The sequence below is a fragment of the Vombatus ursinus genome, unplaced genomic scaffold (genome assembly GCF_900497805.2).
Source record: "Vombatus ursinus unplaced genomic scaffold, bare-nosed wombat genome assembly UNPS02014779.1, whole genome shotgun sequence".
Classification (NCBI taxonomy): Eukaryota; Metazoa; Chordata; class Mammalia; order Diprotodontia; family Vombatidae; genus Vombatus; species Vombatus ursinus.
Genome location: NW_020954557.1, coordinates 67,652,945 through 67,669,440, shown reverse-complemented (window position 1 = coordinate 67,669,440; position 16,496 = coordinate 67,652,945). Strand labels below are relative to the sequence as shown.

At 37.6% G+C, this 16,496-nt stretch overlaps 1 protein-coding gene across 4 annotated transcripts in view; it reads left to right on the top strand.

Annotated features, from left to right (window-relative positions):
* LOC114045698 (formin-like protein 2) overlaps positions 1–16,496 on the top strand; it is a 371,038-nt gene that overhangs the window by 238,932 nt on the left and 115,610 nt on the right. For all 4 annotated transcript variants that reach the window (XM_027865807.1, XM_027865809.1, XM_027865808.1 and 1 more), the window contains exons 3-4: positions 8,069–8,149; positions 13,739–13,815. In XM_027865807.1, coding sequence (XP_027721608.1) covers positions 8,069–8,149; positions 13,739–13,815 — 158 coding nt within the window. The remainder of the gene's footprint in view (positions 1–8,068; positions 8,150–13,738; positions 13,816–16,496) is intronic.

Genomic DNA, 16,496 nt, shown 5'->3' with positions numbered 1-16,496 from the left:
GGTAACCTATTCTTCTCATGACAGATGGAGCTTTAGGACTCCTTTCTCTTTCATGAGAATTTTGTACCTGTCAAGGGCACTAAATTGACCATCTGAGAGCCGCCCCCAACCCCCCCCCCCCCCTTCCCCCACCAACGCCCCCCTACACCCCCCCAAAAGAAAACAAACAAACAAAACACCAAACACCACCACCACCACCACAGGAGTAGCACCAGCACTGGTCTTCCTGAACTATAAAGTTATGTACCTAACTCCAATTCCTCAGAACTTAATACCAAGGGGTCCATTCATTTTAAAATCTAAAAGCTTCAAAATCTGTTTCTTCATGGTTAAGTTGAATTATACTTTAAGTCAATGTGAATAAGTGCTAACTCAATTTATTTTGTGTATGGAGAACATATGCCTGAGTGGAAGGAATATCATGCTGTCTTTACTCTCTCTCTTTTATTTCTATCAGTAAAAATTAAATTGTCAAAGACAGAAGTATCCTTAACTAGTTTTTTAAAAAATATGAATTAATTTTTTTCAGTCAACAAAAATTTGCCTTCTTTCCCTCCTATCCTTCTCTCAAACAAAAAAGAAAGAACAAACTCCCTGTTACAAAACATCTATAGTCAAGGAAAGCTAATTTCTGCATTGGTTGCCCCCCCAAAATTAAAATATAACAAAACAAAAAAACCTCACTTTCCATTCTGAGTCTTTCATCTCTCTGTAAGGAGGTGGGTAGCATGTTTCCAGTGTTTTTTTCATTAGTTCTCTGGAATCATAGTTGGTCATTATGCTGATCAAAGTTACTAAATTGTTCCAAAGTTTTTTGTGATTGTAATATTGTAGTCATTGTATTAATTAATTGTCTACTTTTGCTCATTTCACTAGTATATCAGTTCTTATAAATCTTTCCAGGTTTCTCTGAAACCACCCCCTCCATCATTTCCTTTTCATGTTTTTCTTGAACTGAAATACAGTTTTATTCAATGTAGACTAGTAGCAAAAAAGGCCTTAAGTGAATTCCTTACATAATTAATATAAATTGTAAATTTTATTAAGAACAATTCATTGACTTGAGTATTTGCAGTTCTTTCTTAGGGGTTGGAGTCTGAACCAACACAGACCCCATGTACTATTGCATACTGAAGTGTGAGTTGTTATTTGAGAGATGTAATTTTGAAAACATTTTTTGAATTATACAGAAAGTTGAAACGTTTTTGAAATGAAAAGATTTATGATGAAAAATGGATAGTAAAGCTTTTGTTTTTATTGAATACATTCCAATATAAGTGAATCAGATATGATTTTCATTTTGATTATCAATTTGTGATAAAATCCACACATGTAAAAAAAAAAGTGAAAATTGATGGAAGTGTACACAAAGAATAACTATCAAATGTATTGTGGAAAGAACACAGAACTCCCTCATCAGATGAGCATGTTCACCGGCCCTCTCTGATGCTTACTCCCTATGTGACCTTGGGCAATTTTTCTTTAACCTTTCTGGCCCTCACTTGTTTTCATTCATAAAATGAGGCAATTGGACTAGATGGTCTCTCAGGTCCATTCCAACTCTAAATCTTATGTTGCTCTGATAGAGGAGTTCTCAAACTTACCACATTTGAATATGGGAAGCATCAAACCATTATTTGTGACTATTTGGGAACATTCTAATCTTTACCAGCTATGATCTATCAGGAACAGAGGACATCTGTGGATTGTGAATCACCAAAACAACAACATTATTGACATTGGAGAAGAAAAACTTAAGTAACTACCTTCGAATTTAGGATTATAAGCAGTCTTTAATTCAATAAAAATAACTAATTTAATTCTCCATAAAAGGCACTTTTTCACTTGTGTGAATAAAAATTTTGAGCTTCTCCATGCTTTATCAATTTCTTTCATGTCTTCCTACAAATCCTTCACAGAAGAACCATGTGATATTTTGAGGCCCTTTTTTTCTTTCTTTCTTTCTTTTTTAAGGCAATTGGGGTTAAGTGACTTGTCCAGGGTCACACAGCTAGTAAGTGTCAAGTGTTTGATCTGAAGCTGGATTTGAACTCAGGTCCTCCTGACTCCAGGGCCGGTGCTCTATCCATTTCGCCACCTAGCTGCCCCAAGGCCCTTTTTTTCGATTCTGGTTCTTGTATTATTTAAGGGATAACAACATAGCATTTGGGTCATTCTTCTATTCTTTTCTCATTAATTATGTGGGCAATTCTCTTTATTGAAGACCTTTGTATCATTTCTCACATGCAAAGATCTTAAATTATTGATTTATTACCATTTTTGTACCTATCAGCAATAATGATAGGAATATTAATAATACTGCAAGCCTAGACAAGCATATACCTTGAGTAAATGCAGAAGGATTGCAGTTCCTCTACCTCAAAGCAGATGGCCCTTATGAATTCATGGTGCCAGAAGTTCCATCATCTGATATCCAGTCTCCTGGTGGTGAGGCTCCCTGAACTTAGTTAGCTAGGTTGTTTTTTGTATGACAAGCACATAGTTGATCAGTGTTGAAGCAGTGTGGATGTTGAAGCAGTGCACTTGGAATCAGAAAGGCCTGAGTTGCATTCCTGCCTCAGCTACTGTGTGACCCTGGGCAAATCACTTAATTTCCTCTTTGGCCCAGCTTCTACAACTCTAAAATGAAAGTATTCTATAGACTCCACTATGCCTTTTGATACATAAATCTATGATCCTATGTTCAGCAGGCTGTACTCAAAGCCTTTGAACCCTGGTGACATTTGCCTGCACTTGAACTTCATTGCCATAACCTGGAAGAATCCAGAGTAACCAAACTTGTCATCACAATAGGATTTAATCAGGAAAACAATCATAATAACTTGTATTTAGCTTAATACTTAATAGTTACAAAGCGTTTTCCTCATGACAACCCTCAGAAGTAAATAGTGCGTCGCTTCATTCTCATGGTTCCTCCCGTCAGTTCTAATTCTTCTTCACGTCGTGATTAATGGGAAAATATTCATAATATGAATGTGTAAGTAGAGCGTATATCAGATTGCATGCTGTATTAGGGACGGGGGTGGAGATAGAGGGGGAGAAAATTTAAAACTCAAAGTCTTATGGAAGTGAATGTTGAAAACTAAAAATAAATAATTTAAAAAAAATTTTTTAAAAAGTTAATAGTGCAAATATTCCTTCTTCCCATTTTCCAAATGAGAAAACATAGATTCAGAATATACATGCTTTTGTTAACACAGCTATTAAGTGTTAGAGTCAGGACTGAAATCAAAGATTTCTGATTAAATCCAGCCTAGTAGTAGGGCCATCATTACCACCAAACTTGACTGTTTTAATAGCATGTTTAGCTACCTTCCTTGAAGGTAGGAATTGTTTCATTATTGGTATTTGTATCCTTATTATCTAGCATTGGGCCTGGCACAAAATAGACTGATTTCATCTAACTGTGCAGAATATCAGAGTGGTTGAGGTGCTCTGAATATCTACCGCAATTTGCATTTTAAAAGTCCTTTGCAGTAATGTGCTTATTCATGTTGGAAAAAAATCACCGTAATAAATAAGTATGGCTAACTTGTAACTCTGCAGCAACCCATGGTGGAGTATGGGAGGGGGGATTTGCTTTGGGGTCTGGCCCGGGGGTGGTAATGATGGTGCTTAATAGACAGATAACTAGAAGAATGACTTCTGAGTGTACAAAAATACAGTGTGGCAAGATGATTAGGGGATATTTGTTGTGAGACTACTTTTTAAGAAAAGATGATCAAAAAGTTATCCCTGAAAACGTCAATTTTCAATTTCAGCAGAGAAACTTGAACTTCAGGAACTGAGATAAAACTTTAGTGAATGTGAATAAGAACAAAGCTTAAAATCCACCCAAGAATTGCTCCAAGTTGAATGCATTTGGCAGTAGTGCTGAAATTCTCCAAATATTAACCATGTAACTGAAGTAGATTTGATATCCTTTGGTTCTGTTTACAGTGATCAGAAAAAAAAAATTTTTTTAGTTATAAGGTTTACCATGTCAAATGCTGTGCTTGTAACCCACAATGTGGTTTCATGTGAGATTAACTAGACAATCCCAAACAATAAGAAAATTCTTGGAGTGGGGGCAGCTAGGTTGCGCAGTGGATAGAGCACCGGCCCTAGAGTCAGGAGGACCCGAGTTCAGATCTGTCCTCAGACACATAACACTTACTAGCTGTGTGACACTTAACCCTAAAGAAAAGAAAAAAGTAAGAAAATTCTTGGAGCTTTGCATTCTTTCCCCCAAACAGCTTTATTTCATTCTCAGGAGAAAAGCATGTCATAATGATAAGAAGACTTGGTAGTAAACATATGCATATTCTTTTAAACACTCAACAACATTCATTCTCTAGTTCATAGAAATAAGTTTTAAAAAATTCAAAATCAGTTAAGGAAGCATATTCTTATACAATTCAAATTCCAGGCATTTTGAAAGATATAATTTTTAATTTTTAAAAATTAACAATCTTTTTATTCCCTCCTCCCTTTTCCTTCCACCATTAAAAAAACCAAAAACAAAAGAAAAACAAAATCCGTCTAACAAATATATAGAGCCCCGAAAAACAAACTCCTATGTTGTCCACATGCAAACCACACCCCCCCAATTTGGTCCAAGAGTCCATCCATCACCTTTCTGTCAGGAGGCAATGTTTGATTATAGCCCCATAGCCCCTCTAGCATTTGTCATTTTCCTTTTTTGTAAACTTTGCCAATCTGATGAGTCTAAGGTTGTTTTGGTTTGCATTTCTCTCATTATTGGTGACTTGGAGCATTTTCTTCAAGTGGTTATTTATAGCTTAGATTTCCTCCTCTAAAAGCTGCCTCTTTATATCTTTTGACCATTTAATCAATTGGGGAATGGCTTTTACAATACAACTATTTAAAGTTTATTAAGCTTAAAAGAATATCTCAAAGGCTTTGAGCACTTAAGGAAAATGTAACTGAAAGCATTATTGGTTTTTTTTGGTGAGGCAATCGGGATTAAGTGTCTTGCCCAAGGTCACACAGCTAATAAGTGTCAAGTGTCTGAGGTTGGATTATGAACTCAGGTCCTCCTGATTCCAAGGCTGGAACACTATCCACTGTGCCACCTAGCTTCCCTAACCAAAAAGCACTGTTGACAAGGAAGTCAACTAACCCATATTCCCAACCTTAGTGTTGCCTCTGTCTCTAACCACTCAGTAACCAAGTCCTATCAATTTTAATTTTTCACTGTATCTTATGTACATTGCCTTCTCTGCTTTCCCAGCCTGGTAGTGGGGCCATCATTACCACCAAACTTGACTGTTTTAATAGCATGTTTAGCAGAATTTTCTAATATGGCTCTACCCTCACTTCTTACCTGAACCCACCTGTGCTTTATAGCATTGCCAGGTGTATCTCCTTTATGATTAGGTGTTAGCATGTCTTTCTCTCCAGCAATTGTCACTGGCTCTCTCTTGTCTACCTAATGAAGTTCATACTCCTTTACCTGATGCTCAGGGTACCTTCTACCACCTGGCATCATCTCAGTTTTATCATTGTCTCATTTGACTTTGACCAAATGTCACTACTCTCCGCCTCCTGGGGAAGCCATGGTATTCTTTCATGTCCATGCCTTTTGTTGTTCCCTAGTTATACCTGGAATGTCCTCACTCCTCTTCTTTCCCTGTGAATTCTAACCCATCTCTTAAAGCTTCTCCCCTCCCCCTTCTCCCACAAGAAATCTATTCTAAGAAGCCTTCCCTTGGACCTGAAGTGGGTAATGACCTTCCCAATCAAACCTTTTTCAGTATTTACTTTGAAGCTATTGTGAAATATTGTATGTTATGGTTATTTGTGTTGGTGTCCCTATAAAACTATAAACTAAAGACCATGTCTTATCCAGACTTTACCATTCCCCAGTGCCTTGCACAGTAATATACTCATAGTAGGTGCCTGATAAGTGTTTGCTGTATTTATGATTGAGAGTATCTCTAAGTTCCCTCAATATTAGCACATTTATTGTAACAATGCTGTCATTTATACCACTTCTAGGTCTGTATCCCAAAGAAATCATAAAAAACGGGAAAGGACTCACATGTACCGAAATATTTATAGCAGCTCTTTTTGTGGTGGCAAAGAATTAGAAGTTGAGGGTCTGTCCATCATTTGGGGAATGGCTGAATAAGTTGTGGTATATTAATATAATGGAATTCTATTGTGCTATAAGAAATGATGAGCAGATAGACTTCAGAAAAATCTGGAAAGACTTAGATGAACTGATGCTGAGTGAAATGAGCAGAATCAGGAGAACATTGTACACAGTAACAACCACATTGTGCCATGACTGATTTTGATAGACTTAGATCTTCTCGGCAATGCAAGAATCTAAGACATCTCCAAAAGATTCATGATGGAAAATGCTATCCATATCTAGAGAAAGAACTTTGTAGTCTGAATGTAGATGAAAGCATACTATTTACTCTCCTTTTCTTTTGTTGTTTTATTTTGTTTCTTCTTTCTTGTGGTTCCTCCCATTAGTTCTAATTCTTCTTTACATCATGACTAATATGAAAATATGTTTAATTTGAATGTATAAGTAGAGCCTATATCAGATTGCATGCTGTCTTGGGGAGGGGGAAGAAAAGTGAAGGGGAGAAAATTTAAAATTCAAAAACTTATGGAAGTGAATGTGGAAAATTAAAAATTAATTAAATAAAAAACAATGCTGTCATTTCTAAAAACTGATTTTTTTTGGGGGGAGGTGAAGGGACTTCTCTTTTGGAAATGTCTTTAGAGCCTATGGTGTGTTTTTTGGAACATCCTTAGAGATGGCACATATTTAACCTGTGAGTGTAATTTTGACTTTTTAAAAACATCCCTAAGGCATTTGGAAACAAATCTGATGAAGAAAGTAAATGCCATTTGGAGGGAAAAAAATTAGGGGTGACTATTAAGGTAAAATGCTTAATTTTGTGTGTCTCATAACTAACTCTGGAGACATTAAAAAAAAAAAACAAGTTCCAGAATCTTTTGTTTTTGTTTTTTTAAATCAAAAATTGTTAGAACACATGCATTCAGAAGTCACGACTTTGAAGGAGATGAAGTTCTTTTAGATATATAAATTCTGCCATGTCTGTTTTTAAATTAGTCTCATTGCTTTCAAGGTCACACTTTGCATACTAGCCATGTATGAAGTTAGTTGTGGAGGGGAAATAATTTAACTTGAGGTATACTGAAATATGTGTAATAGATGTCTCCCCCATTAGCCTGTGAGCTCCTTGAGAGCAGCAACTGTTTTTTGCTTTTCAATTAATCAATCAACATTCATTAAGTGCCTACTGGGAATACTGAGCACTGAGGATGAAAAAGACAGTCCTCAACCTCAAGGAGCTTACTATCTAATGGGAGAGACAGCTTGCAAACAAATATATACAAAGCAAGCAATGTACAGAAGAAATGGGAAATAATTAAGAGAGGGAAGGTGGCACTAGAGCACTTAGCATAATGCCTGACACACAGTAGGTCTTTGATAAATGCTTGTTGATTGTCTGAGTTATAATAAATTTCTACACATACGTACATATATTTACATGCTCCTCATATATGTGCATATAATCATATAGTATATATGAGATGTATATGCATACTGCTATACTAAAATTTGATATGTGGGTATATGTATATGTGTGTGTAGGTATATTTATGTGTATATTGTGTATACTTGTAAAGTGGATCCTGCAATGTGCCTTGGCCCCAGAGTCAGGAGCCTTAGGCTCTAGTTGGAGCTGATCTAGTCTACAACTGATCAGCTTGGGCAAAGTTGCTTACCCCCTTAGAGCCTCATTTCTTTATCTACAAAATGAAAGGATTTGAACAAGAAGATTTCTAAGGGCTTTTCTAGCAATCTGATCCTTAAATACAGCTCTCGTTCACACCAAACAAAAATTGCTTCTCACTTTTGCCAGTTGGCTCTTTGCAGGATTGCTTTCATAGACTTATTTCTGGTGTTGAACTGTGATATTTATCCTTATGAATGTGAGGGGATGTGTCATTCTTCACAGCTTAAATATTTTTCTGATTTCTTTTGTGTTCCCTGCAGGAAAGATTCCAAGTCAAGAATCCTCCCCACACATACATCCAGAAGCTGAAAGGCTATCTGGATCCAGCTGTAACCAGGAAGGTAAGATGAATTTGATGGCTGTTAGGGGACGTCCTCATCAGCATGCAGAATCCTCTTGTGTTTGAAGAGGCCTTCCTTCCTCAAACACAAATCCCCTGCCAGATCCTCCAGGAAACATAGCCTTTTAAAATTGAAAAAATGAGAAGGGAGCAAAGAGAAAAGAATCCACCTCTCCTGACAATTCCCATCACCTTGGAAGTTTGTCTTTTGGGGGGGTATTTAGTGGAGAAGGAAGGAAGCCAGGCAGAAGGGCTATTCAGTTATTGCCGTTTGTTCCCATTACAGTGCTCAAAGGGAGAGCTCAAAGGTGTAGCAAAACATGAGAAAAGTGTGCCTAGCAGAAAGGAAAGATGTTTGTCATGCACTGGTACACTTCCAGAGACCTTGAGAATTACTGGGGCTTTGTCAGCCCAGCTGTGTGTTCATATCCTGTGTTGCTACTTTTAACAGCCTCTTCCTCCTTCAAGAAGGTGAGGAGAGGACATCCGATTCCATTCTCAACTCATTCTCTTTCTTTCCAAACAAGCCCTGCTTTGTTGCAGCCACACAATTGGTTTGGGCAGATGCCTTGTGGTAAAGTATGTAGCCTGGCACAGCCCTTGGGGCCTTGGATCAATCCCTGGCTGTCTCAGGGCAAAGCTGGCCTCGATCAAGATGGGCAAAAGGGCTTTATACCAGATAATGTTTGTTTTCCTGTTGACCTACTGCCCCTCCTTTTTGTCAAGGCTACAGTGAAAATATCTTCAGCTACAGTCCCTCTGTTGTTGTTACACATGACCCAGGAGAAAAAAAAAAGAAAAACTTCACTTGCTAGTTATTGGCTTAAGGGCTGTTATCTCTGTGGGTAATTGTTCTTATGCTTTTTAATAAAAAAAAAAAGAAATCAAATGAGAACAGACTTTGCTCTCTTCTAAATTTTTTTCTGAATTTTTATTTTGAGAGTAGCTTGTGATTAGTAAGGGGAGAAAAAAAAACCTGAGTGCATTTTAAAATTCATTGAGTGTCTATAATATACTAAGTTCTATTCTTAAGAGATTCCTGGCACAGTGCCTTTCCTCTCTAAGAGAATACATTCTGAGGCAGCTCGATGGCATGGCAAGTGACTCGGTGGATAGATCACTAGGTCTGGAGTCAGGAAAGCCCCGGAGTTCAAATACAGCCTCGTACGCTTACTAGCTCTGTGTCCTTGGGCAAGTCACTTTGCCTCAGTTTCCTTAACTGTAAAATAGAGCTCATAATAGCGTCTCCCAGGGTTGTTGTGGGAAACGAATATATTTGTAAAACATTTGGCCCAATGCCTGGCACATAGCAGGTACTATATAAATGGTAGCTATTTGGTTTCATGGCATAGGTATCACTCATTCAGTAGTGTAGATCAAGTATGAATGTAGAGCTGAACCTTAAATGACTAGAGTCAGCTTTGTGAGCGCTGCTCAGTTCTTAAATTGATGGGTGACATTTTTGGTTTGCTTCTTTCCCTAATTTACTTTGCCAGCTTCCCATGGAGCTGCATGAATTTAGATAGCTGAGGAGTTTAAGGTAAAAATATTTTAAATCAGGCCTTGCCACAGGTTTTCTACTCCTGTTTTAAATGATAGCAACTTTGAAAGATTCCAGAACTCTAATCAGTGCATTAGCTAGCCATGAATACTGATGGGGAAGCATGCTGCCCATCTCTTGGTGAAGAGGAGATTGATTGTAGTCCTAGTAGGAGATATACATTTTTTTAACACAACTAATACAATTCAAATTTGTTTTGCTTGACCATACTTATTTGTTACTAAGAAAACTTTTATTGGGAAGGGTAGAGTCTGGAGGGGTGGAGAGGGTAGTGATACGAATGAAAAAAGAAAGAAAGAAGCAACAGGGAAGCATTTAAACGTATATAGAAGAGGTCAAAAGAAAGTCTGGGAAGGAGATATAGGCAGGGCAGTGGTGATTCTGCCTTTTTAAGTTTATTTTTTTAAATAAGCTGTCTGTTAATAAAAATGCAATAAGGTCACAAATAACATACATATTGGCATAGTACAGTTTTTCTGCTGACAGTTGTCAATAGCATTTTCTTAGGAATGAACGTTTAAAAATGGGTTGCAAACATCATCTAAATTGCAGTACACCAAGGTGGACTATTTTGAGTCCAGTATCTGGAACTAAAGTTTGGGAACTTGAAGTGACATGTCAAGTAGCTCTGTGTAATATTATACCTCAACTATTGTCTTCCCAAGGTTGTGACTGGGTTCTCAGAGCCCCTGGATCAGAGTAAAGCAGATCTCAAAACTAATTGTTCAATGGTTTACAAATTTCACAAAGTGAAAACATTTTTATACTCCTGCAACATTTGAATTGAAAACCCATTAAGGAGCACTTGGCTCCCTACCCAGAACCATAGTAGGGAGGAAGAAGTGCAGAGGGGTGGGGCTATCCCCATTTGGTTCCCAGCCTCATCATGGGACACTCCTTGGAATTGTTACTTCCTGCCTGTACTGTAAAACAAAACATAGCAAACAAAAAACAAAACTTTTCCTCTCTAACAAATAAAATCCAGAAGTCAACAACAAAGAGGGTTTGTTTGAGCTGACCTTTGCTCCTGAATTTACCTCCTTGGATGGTGTCTGTTCACCCTGAAATGCTTTGTGGCTGTTGGTCTGTGTTCCATTTTCCCTGTTCATTAATTCAGTTTAAAAAAAATTAAATAGACATTGAATCAAACCTCCCTGATTTTAGAAAGATTTCTGTCAGGATCTGGCAGCAAGGGACACTCAGTTCCACACAACCTAATTGTAATGCTTAAAGCCAGGAAAGAAGGAGATTTTGTTTGGAATAAGGCATGGTTTGCAGTTAAAATGAGTTTAAGATTCTCAGCTGTGTTATAGAGAGAGGAAAAAAATAGAAAAAGATTTCAAACCAGGGCTTTAAATCCCAGCCAGACAGTCTAGGCTGAGCTGCCTCCATTTAACTGTCCTTGGAGTCACAGAATATTTCATTCATTAATCTTTGGTTCAAATCAAATAGAAGATACTTAATTCTCTTTAGGAAAAAAAAATGTGTCTAAGCAAGTTTTGTTTAGATATTCTTCTGTAATTTATTTTGATGGCTTAAAATGAAACCCACTGGAGCAGAGAAGGAAGAGGCCAAATTAAATATCTCAGTGACCAGAATTTGCCAAGCCAGCTTCCCCATGCACTAGGCAGTTGCTTGTGCATTGAGGTTTGTGCTGATGTCTGGCACCAAAAAAAGACCACAAACCGCAAACCAGCAGAGTCTGGTTCTTTAAGGGCAGCTGCAGTTTTGGGGGTTGTGAAATAAAACCTGTTATCTCTGCCCTCCAAAACCTTGCTTTTTGCCACAAAAGTATCCCAGTGGACCTTCCTTTTACAAGGGCAGTTCTGGAGTGTGGTATCAGGGGTTTATGCCTCCCAACCCCAAGATATACTTTCTTGTGTCATTCACTATTTGTCATTTAAGCTCTTTGAGTTGTACTAGAAAGAATGATCTATAGAAATGGAAAGCATTATTATTTGGTGTTTATGTAATGGACAAGTGACTCCTGAGGCTGACTCTTTACAATACAAAGTCTAGATGAAGACCAGGCTACAAAATGTAGAGAAATCAGTCAGTCAGTCATTAAGCACTTATTAGGTACTTATTAAATGCTATGTCCTACTCAATGCTGGGGATAATAATAATAATAATAATAATTTAAAAAAAGATAGTTCCTGCCTGCAATGGGCTTATATTATAATAGTGATGAGGTAGGGCCAAGTAATTACTTATAGTTAAGTAAGTGTTATAGGTACATAAAAGTTTCATATCAAGAAATACTTCTTGAGGAGGAGATTACTAATGAGGGAAGGATACAGACAGGAGACACAACAGATTTACAAATGAATAAATACAAAATGTACAAAATAATACAAAGTTCTTTCAGGAGTTGGGGGTAACAAGTAGGGGATGAGGAAAGGTCTTATGTATCTGATGTTTCTTGAGATGACTCTACAAAAGGTGTTCTTCACCTGGGGTCTGTGAATTTGTCTTTAAAAATATTTCAATAACTATTTTGATATAATTGATTTTATTTATAATCCTTTGTATTTTTATGCATTTCCAGACATTATTCTGACATTGGGTCTATAGGTGTCACCAGTCCCCTAGAGGGGTCCATGACATAAAAAAGTTTAAGAACCTCTGGTCAATTGATTCACGGAGTCAACAGTGAAAAGGCAGTGCATTGTAGACGTGGAGGAGCATGAGATCAGCACGGAGGCAGGAGATGAGATACTGTATACAGGGAACAAGTGAGTTATTTGTCTGGATTGTAGAGTATGTAAGGAAGAGTAATGTGTGATCAGCCCAGAAAGGTTAAGTTGGAGTCAGATTATGAAGGGCTCTACATACCAAAGAGAGGAGTTTGTCTTTTCTTAGAGGCAACAGGAAGTCAATCATAAAGGCTTCTTGGCTAAAGGACTTACATGATCAAAACTGTATTGTAGTTTTTAGTTGTCTCAGCTTTTTAGTTACCAGGCAATTCTCCTCTTCCCCCCAAGTTATTATTTGCAAGACTGGCTGGTTTATACCAGAATATCAACAAAATCGGTGTGTGTGTGTGTGTGTGTGTGTGTGTGAGCGCGCGACTGCATGTACACGCGATTGCGCTTCCGTGTATGTAGGTTTGTATGTGTATGAAATGCCAGGGAACTTCCTTTGTGCCTTAGAAGAAAAGGTAAAAGCACAGCAGAAAATATAGCGCAGTATATAATTTAGTGCAAAATTATGTCTTACAAACTATAAATACTATAGAAGTCTAGAAGACTAGGAGCTCAGTAAGCACTGGCATAATTATGAAGAGCTTCATGAAGGAAGGAGGTGAGATTTGAACTGGTCCTTGAAGGATGCATAAAGTTTCGGATAGTGTAAGGGAAAATGGAGGATACTCCAGGCAAGGAACCACTACAGTGGAGAAAAACAATAAGAATGAATGTGGTGTGTTTTATGGAGCAAGAGGATCCTGACTTGACTAGGAAAGACTTTAAATGTACATTGTCAGAATTAGAAAAAATTTGTATATAAATGCACCTTTTACTTTTTTATGAATTCTAGCTTTTACATAATTTATTCTTTCATATCTTCCATTTTTGCCATTGCTATTTTTCTATTTTTATAAATTCACACACACACAGACACCATCCTGAATCCATCTCCTCCCTTTTATCTTGACATTACCCTTAGAGAGAAAAAGAAACCTAAAATGCGTACTTACTGGAAGATAGGTTTACTATACTCTTTGCACAAAATGAAAGATGAGAAAATTCACTTTAGAAGTGGTCATGTTGGGGCAGCTAGGTGGCACAGTGAATAGAGCACTGGCCCTGGATTCAGGAGGACCTGAGTTCAAATCCGGCCTCAGACACAGAACACTTACTAGCTGTGTGACCCTGGGCAAGTCACTTAACCCCATTGCCTAGCCAAAAAAAAAAGAAGTGGTCATGTTTTTCATGCAGCATCATCTTGTCACAATTAACCTACAATTACGGCACTCTGCATAAGTATATAAGTCTGTTTCTTGAGTTTTTTTTTTTCCTTGAATTGTAGAAATTCAGGAGACGAGTCCAAGAATCTACACAAGTGCTAAGAGAACTGGAAATTTCTTTAAGAACAAATCATATTGGGTAAGTGTTATGTTTTGACTTTGTAGCTCCAAGGCTTTCCTGTGATAAATCTTCATTATGTAAAAATGATACCATCAATTCTAAGGAATGGAATAGTTGCCTTTCTGGTCATTACAAACTAAAAAAAAAACAGTGGTGGTGAGTGTGCTAACAGTTTATTTTGGGGAAATGAGCCATTCTTGTTCCCTGTAAAAGTATCAAGAGAGGAAGCAGGGTCAGTAGCCCTTGATTCAGCATTGAGGGGGATCATCTTGACTCCACAATCCCTTGTCAGGATGCTGTGAATAAAGCCAACTCAAAACAGTTAGGCTAAAGGTGAATATGTCATCTAACATCCCCAAATCTGTAGACTGGCTTATCTCAAAACTTTATTGGATCTCCAGCCTGGTTGTAGATGGCATATACCTCTTTCTGCTGTGCTACCCCTTTCCTCATTTTGTTGAAGTCCTAGTGTGACGAGGAGGAAACTGGTGGTACATTGTGTTCCTGCTGCTACTTATAAACTTACTATCAGATCCTGCCCTATAGTGATACCAAAATACATGATCCCTCTTTAAAGAAGGATTGGAAACCCTGAACTAAACAACATAGGAAATTTTACCATGTAACAGCATAGCTGCTTTCCTCTAGAAAATAGGTTATACTTACTTGTTCCTAGAATATGTTGATGGACATACCTAAGATTCTAAAGTGGCATGGTATAATTGGAAGAGTAGTGACCTAGAAGTTAGGAGACCTGGATTGTAAGCCTGGTTCTGCCTCCTGAGGTCTCTGGCTTGGTGATCTGAGTCAAACTTGGTAGACTTCAGGTTTCTAGGCTTCAGTTTCTATCTGTAAAATAAGAGATTTTAATTAGATTTTCTCTGAGGTCCTATCCAGCTCCAGAATTCTGTAATTCTGTGTTCTGTTGCATTTATTGTTTTAGGTGAAAATTTTGTTGCAGATTTACAGCTTTACATTCTCCTCCCAAGGCTCAATGCCTCTCCTCCCTGCAAAGGCAGAAGTTTCTGTTTTTCACAGTAATTTTTTCTAATCAAACTAAGATGGGTTTAAACCTTGCTGTAGATCGGTTTCCTCATATGTAAAATAAGGAACTTGTACTCCATTACCTCAAAGATACCTTTTAGCACTAACCCTTTGAGCCTATGAAATTACAAATAGTTAAATTGTGCAAACATTTTAAAAGATAGACCTTTTGTCTTCCTTAAAAGACAAAGATCGTTTTAAAGTGATGCAGCAAAGTAAAAAAAAAAAAAAATGCCTTTCTCCTCAGTGTGTCATCTGCTGAGCTGTTCAGAAGCCTGGCTGAGTCTCGCTCAGAGTTTCTGTTCATTCACTTCTATCCTGAGAGACTATGACAAAGAGGAGTGGAAGTAAATTTATCCCTAAGCTCTTTCTCTGAACAGGAATGACATACACAGAGCTGTGGAACAAAGACGATCAGACTTGTTTGTAGGGTATTGGTGGTTGTAGTTGATTGTGTCCAGTAGTCTAAATTCAGGGAATTCATATGCTTTTTGCTGTTTGTGGATTAGGATCAGTAATCCACTCTGAGGGCCAAGACTGAGAAGTTGGCATCTTTCCTTGACAGAGTATGGTGGAGTAAGTTGAGTTCAGGATTTCCACAAAATGTCAGAATGTATTTCTCAAACATTGCTAAAATGAAATGAAATTGACCATCACATACCAAGGCAAAACCATCATTTCTAATGCAGAATTAGCAAAATGGAAGAGGCTCTGGTTGGAATGAGGTTGGAACAATCTGCAAGCAATTGGTATGGGTGGTTATTCAGAACAAAGCTGGCATTTCAGAAGAAGTGCAGACTTTGTCCAGTGTACACCCTTGCAATTTTCCCTCAGTCTTCAGCCATGTGAAATGATCTCCAAAAGCCTCCAATGTAATTGTTAAAGAAATTAATGAGGGTGAATTAAATGGTTGTGTCCAGATGAATGCAGGGATATCTATACATGAAGTCAGACTGGCATACTATGATTTAAGCATTTTACTTTCTAATTGGACCAGAAAGGAAAAGGGAAACATTCACATATATTTTAACATTGCCAGGGAGAACTGGACTTTTGATGTATAATTTGGAAGGCTAAACTTTTTTTTTAATTGCCTCCATTTTCAGCACCATCACCTGGCATGGTGGCATAAGGGACACTATGCTTGGAACCATAAGTATTTGCATTTTACAGAAAAGACATCTTCTCTCAAAGAGCTTACAGGATCAAGAAAGCTTTCAGTTGCTTTGAAGTTACAGGCAATAGGACTCTCTCAGAGAAGACCATCTTAGTTGGTTATATCATAGATACCTGAAGGATTATGGTTCCTCAAAGAGGAAATCAAAAGCCACCTTTCTAGGATACTTGTTTTGGAATAGTTATTCTTGTCATAGAGAAATTGTGCCCTGCTATATAAAGTGCTGGGCTTGAGTCATGAGGACTTGAATACAGATCCTTTGTTTGACATTCAACTAGCTGTGATTCCCTGGGCAAGTCACTAAATCTATACGTATGTGCCTCAAGCAGCTCACTTGTGTTTATCTGCTAAACCATAGAAAGGTTCCTTCTGCTGAATAATTTCCCCACACTGACACAATCACATCTTTTAGTTTTCCTGTTGTGCTTTAAAGCCACAAAGAGGAAAAAAGTTTGAGGTTGGGGGCAGATTTTTAAAA